This window comes from Physeter macrocephalus, chromosome 18 (assembly GCF_002837175.3).
Source record: "Physeter macrocephalus isolate SW-GA chromosome 18, ASM283717v5, whole genome shotgun sequence".
Taxonomy (NCBI): domain Eukaryota; kingdom Metazoa; phylum Chordata; class Mammalia; order Artiodactyla; family Physeteridae; genus Physeter; species Physeter macrocephalus.
Window position 1 is genome coordinate 70,754,331 of NC_041231.1, and position 6,066 is coordinate 70,760,396.

Sequence of the window (6,066 nt, forward strand, 5' to 3'; positions counted from 1 at the left end):
GGTCCGGGAGGATCCCACATGCCGCGGAGCGGCTGGGCCCGTGGGCCGTGGCCGCTGGGCCTGTGTGTCCGGAGCCTGTGCTCCACAACGGGAGAGGCCACGGCAGTGAGAGGCCCGCATACAGCAAAACAAACAAACAAAAAAGATACACAAGTGACCAATAAGCACATGAAAAGATGCTCATCATATTTAGTTATTAGGGAAATGCAAGAAAAAAAAAGCAAGACAATGTGATACCATTTTACACCTACTAGTATGGCTATAATTTTAAAAAATGGAAAATAACAAATGTTGGAGAGGATACGGAGAAATTGGAACACTTGCTGATGTGAATGCACAATGCTGCAGCTGCTATGAAAAAAAATTCCTCAAAAAGTTAAACACATGATCCAACAAGTCCACTCTTAGGTGTATACCGAAAAGAATTGTAAGCAGGGACTTGAACAGATACTCCTATGCCAATATTCATGGTAGCATTATTCACGATAGCCAAAAATTGGAAACAACCTAAGTGTCCATTAACAGATGAATGGATAAACAAAATGTGGTACATACATACAATGGAATATCATCAGCCATAAAATGAAATGAAGTACTGATCCACACTACACCATTGTGCTAAGTGAAATAAACCAGACATGAAGGACAAATATTGTCTGATTCCATTTAAATGAAATATTTAGAATACACAATCCATATAGACAGAAAGTAGAAGAGAGGTTACCAGGGGCTGGAGGAGGGGGAAATGGGGAGTTATTGCCTAATGGGTACAGAGTTTCTGTTTGGGGTGATGAAAAAGTTTTGGAAATAGATAGTGGTGATGGTTGCACAACAACGTGAATGTCATTAATGCTGCTAATTTGTACACTTTAAAATGGTTAAAACAACAAATTTTATATTACATATATTATATGTATATATAATATTAAAAAGTAAAAATATTAAAAAAGTTAAAAAAAATTATTCTGAAAGGATGTTCATTAGCTCTGATAGACTGCTAAAAGGTTCACAGCACAAAAACAGGTTACGAGCCCCTGAACTATAGGGTTTACATAGTCATTCTGCTATTATTAATTAGTTCACCATGGTTGCTTTTGTTGTTGTTAGGAGACTGGCAATGGTGGTTAATCAAACAATGTATTTATTAAATATCATCCCTAGATGCTGTGGGGGACAGCCAAGGTCTTTATGTCCATGAAGTTTATAATCAACAAGGTGCTACAAAGGACTTCTCTGGTGGCACAGTGATTAAGAATCTGCCTGCCAATGCAGGGCACACGGGTTCGATCCCTGGTCTGGGAAGATCCCACATGCCACGGAGTGACTAAGCCCGTGTGCCACAATTACTGAGCCCGCGTGCCAAAATTACTGAGCCCACGTGCCACAACTGCTGAGCCCACACGCCACAACTACTGAAGCCCGCACGCCTAGAGCCTGTGCTCCGCAACAAGGGAAGCCACCGCGATGAGGAGCCTGCGCAGCAACGAGAAAACCAGTGTGCAGCAACGAAGACCCAACACAGCCAAAAATAAAATAAAATTTTAAAAAATTAAAGAAGAAGAAAAAGAAGGTGCTACAAGACAAACCACAAAAAAACTGTAGAGGAATTATGCAATAAGCTAAGGGTTCTGATGACAGGAATTCAGAGGAGGAAAACAGAAGTAGGCACCAAAGGTGTCAAGTAGAGTTTTAGGGCTGCCAGCTTGGTGGCAGCTGAATGATCGCACACACACACCGGCACTGGACATGGTGACTGACGGTGCTGATGTCGATGTCCAAGTTCCCAGAGAAAGCGGTCTTCCTTCTGTGTTCCTGTTGAAAGGTCTCCTCATTGTACACACCTCGCTTCACATCATACATGAAAGAGTTTTGCCTGTATCTAGAGCCCAAACTCTGGAAGCTCCTCTCTGGTTGCATCATTCCTGGATAAGTGGAAAGAAGTTAAACAAAAGACAGTTTTAAAAAAATCTAGATCCTTGGCACATTTTTATGGAAATAAAAATTCCATTTATTGTATAATTTTATACTTAAAACAACCCTATAAAGGAAGCAAGGTATATATTATTTTCATTTTCAAAATGGAGAAACCAAAGCCCAGAAGTTTAAACAGCCTTGGTTTTTGAATAGAGTCAGGACTAGAACCCAAGTGTCCAGCTAGAAAGCCTAGTTTTCTTTATATTCAATTATGTTGCTATGTTGCAGGGGAAAAGATTAAGAGCTAAAAGTATAATCACCAATTTTCACTGAAAATGCTAAGGGTTAAGGGGTCAACATAGTGTCTTTTAACTCCTTTTCTCTCTAAAATAGCATCCATCATTATCCCTTTACCCTTTTCTTTTCTTCATAGAACTAACCAGTACCTGATTCAATATTTGTCTATTTGTTCATTGTCTGTTTCCCACACTAAAATGTAAATCCAAGAGGCAGGACTTTGTTCATGGCTGTATCCCCAGAGCCCAGGATAATGCCTGACGCTTAGCAGGCCCTCAACAAATATTTCTTAAATTATGGTCAAGTATCCAGTTAGTGGCATCATGATGTAGCAGAAAAAGCACTGCACAGGATATCAGGATTCTAGAGTTCTAGCCCTGGCTGTTTTTCTAACTAGCTGTATGACTGGGGGCAAGTTTCTTAGAAACTGAATTTCAGTTTCCTTGTCCATAAAATGACATGGTTTGGCAATATGATCTCTAAGGGTCTCTTTAAGCTTTAAAAATCTGTAGTATCATCCTGTTTTAAAGAGAATGAGAAGAAAGAGTTAATGAGGATGGATATAGATCCATCTCTGGGAGAAAGTATAACTGTTCTTGATCATCTGTGTTTTTGAATAATAAAAAAGCATGAACTCTAATATTCTTCCACACAAATGTATAAAAAAGTATACATATATATATTTTGCATAGTTATAAAATATATAGGTAAACACTCAAATTATGTAGATTACACAAGTAGTTCTTTTATAGGTGAGGCTGCAAACAAGCTTAATGTATCAGCAACATTTGTTTTCCATCACAATTATCCTGTATCTTCAGCAGAAGCAACATTATCATCACCAACATTTGTAGAGCACTTATTATATACCAAGCACTGCACTAGATTTTTTTCACGAGTTATTTCTTTTAATTCCAACAACAATCCTAGTACTACTGTTATCCTCATTTTATAGGTGATAAAACTGAGGTTTTGGAAAAGCAAGGTAACTTGGCCATAGTTATATAATGTATGTTTACTCTCAAAGCATTGGGTAGCAGGGGTGAGCTATATAACACTTATGAACTAATGATCACAAATTCAATAAAGTGAGAGTGTGGTTGGGGAATACAGAAGAGGACGGAAGAGGTATTTTACAATGTATTAAGAGAATCAGTACTTCGTGTCTTACAGAAAAAAAAAAAGCAGAACTGTACACTAAAACGTAAGTAATATTTTTCCCTTTCTTTCCTCCACCCATAGGAATATTGATCCAGTCTTCCTTACTTTTCCTATGTAATCTTACAATAAACTTCCATGACTAGAATATATCTGTTCCTGGCAACTAAAAAGAGCCTAATTACCTTGCTTATTATATTGAGATTATAAAAATTGCCATCCTGGGTTAGATGCAGGGTCTAGAATCCAGCATTTTGTTTCTGAAAGTAGCACGAAGCAGGCATGAAGCAGGCAACATATGAACATCAAGCATAGTGGAAACAGTGGGCCTGGGAAAGGTAGCTGCAGCTACCCAACTGCAGCAATTGTTGCCATGGGTCATGTGGGGTCCACCATGGCCAGATCTGATCTTTTCCCAGAGAAGTCATAATTCCAGATTTTTATGTGAAATCTTCTGACTTTTAAATGTTGTTGATTACCTTACATATTTTTAAAAACACAGTACACATCTAACAAAACATCTCTGCAGGCTAGATTCAGTCTGTGAACCACTGGTGTGTGACCTCTGTCCCCAGAGCCTTGTTGTTAAAGACAAAATATCCTTATCTCCTCCCATCACAAATTATAGTTTATACCCCAAGAATTCCTCTCTCTTTCAAAGCTAAAGCATTTATGTTTTCTGTTGTCGCACCCTTAGAAGGTATTATATCTCATCAGTTCACTTATGGAAAGAAGGATTTCATTTTATTGTCTTCAGTCTACATCATTTATATTTCAAGAGGTGGCCACCATCTACTAGACTAGGATTTGGTGAGTTTGTCTGCTTTTATTTTCACAATCTTATGAATTTCTACCATATGCATTCTTGGCCTTCATTTATTTCTGACTGACGAATGCTATTTCACCTGTGGTCAATTAATTCAGTGTTCCACAAACATTTGCTGAATGCTAGGTGCTCTGAGGATACAAAAGGACAAAGACTTGGGACTTCCCTGGCAGTCCAACGGTTAAGACTCTGTGCTTCCAATGCAGGGAGCACAGGTTCAATCCCTGGTCAGGGAACCGCAGCCAAAAAAAAAAAAAAAAAAAGGACAAAGACTCTATACAGTTTAGTAGAATAAAAATACCAAAATATGGTGCTATAAGACTTTAGAGGTGGGAAAGACAGGAATTAACATTTATTGCTGGCCTGCCATATGCCAGCTTCTTCACACACATCATCTCAAGAGATAGGTATTATTTTCCTGATAATGATTATACTCATTTCACTTGTGAGTTTAGTGGGCTCCTCCGAATCATATAACTATTAAACAGCAGAGCCAGAATCTGAACCTGGTCTTTCTGATTCTAAAATAGATGTCACATCTAATGCCACGTGATCTCCTACAGAGTGGGATTAATAACCCTAACCTAGAAGGATGAGGAAGTCCTCCTGGGGGAGATATGGTTTGAACTCTGCTCTGGCTAAGCTGGGGGCAGGGAGGAGAATAGGTATTTCAGAAAGAGAACAGGATAAAATTACTGTTTTATATATACGAGATAATATAAGGCAAGTAATTCAATAGGTCTGAGTAAAGTCAGTGTCAAACCCAAAAAAGTAGGTTGAGGCCTACTTCTGGAGGGTCTTGAATGTTGGGCTGAACCTGGACTTTTTAGCTATTTAAAATGTTCGAGAAGTAGTCATATGCACAGAGATGTGCTTTGGGAAGATGAATCATGTCAGTGGTATAGTCTAGAGCTGTGCTGCCCAGTACGGTAGCCACTGGCTACCTGTGGCTATTTAAATTAAATTAAATTGGGCTTCCCTGGTGGCGCAGTGGTTGAGAGTCCGCCTGCCGATGCAGGGGACACGGGTTCGTGTCCGGGTCTGGGAAGATCCCACATGCCATGGAGCAGCTGGGCCCATGAGCCATGCCGCTGGGCCTACGCGTCTGGAGCCTGCGTCCGCAACGGGAGAGGCCACAACAGTGAGAGGCCCGCGTACCGCAAAACAAAAAAAAAAAAAAAAAAAAGACTATCCTCTCATATGGTCATCTTTCATATGTTCTCTACAATCATGGGAAGGTAAAATTCACTTCCAGAATTTCAAAAAAAATATTTGTAATTCCATCAGAAACAACAGCCCTTTGCCCGTTATGCTTTTATGTTATGCTTTTAAGGGGGAATGTATGTGGAAAAAGAAAAGGCACAAGCAAAGAGCATTGCTTTCAGTATCTTTCAGTCACTCGGTCTAGTGGCTGGGGATGGTGGGGACACACCGACAACTACCTTTAATGCGACCTTGTGAGAGTATTACCAAAGGGCTGTGCTGGACAGAAACTCATTATTGGGGTGGGGATGTTGGAGAAGGCTTCGCAGAGGGACACATACATAAACAGAATTTAACAGGAAAAGAAAAGGGCCAAGAGAGGTGGAAGTGGGGGCTCAGTCAGAAGGAACAAAATGAACAAAAGCAGTGAGGTCTGAAAGGAGGAAGACCGTCTGGGCAGTCAGGCCTCAGGAGGAGATGGATGGGGGCGTCAGGAGAGGCTCATAGAGTAGACCAGTTCTGGCGCTTCTGACAACTCAGACCCACGACTGTGGAAGGATTCAGCTTGCCAAACGCACACACCATCTCTCCTCACTGCTGTTCCACGCGGCCCTTTCACAAGTAGAGCCGACACCTAAGAGAGAGAAGCTCCCAGGGACGGCCATCAT

The 6,066-nt window shown here is 40.4% G+C and overlaps 1 protein-coding gene across 1 annotated transcript in view; it reads right to left on the reverse strand.

Annotated features, from left to right (window-relative positions):
- SLC26A8 (solute carrier family 26 member 8) overlaps positions 1–6,066 on the reverse strand; it is a 66,303-nt gene extending 60,237 nt beyond the window's left edge. Inside the window, 3 exon segments of the mRNA XM_028479516.1 lie at positions 1,736–1,922; positions 5,981–6,008; positions 6,010–6,066. Of these exon segments, the coding sequence (XP_028335317.1) occupies positions 1,736–1,922; positions 5,981–6,008; positions 6,010–6,066 (272 nt within the window).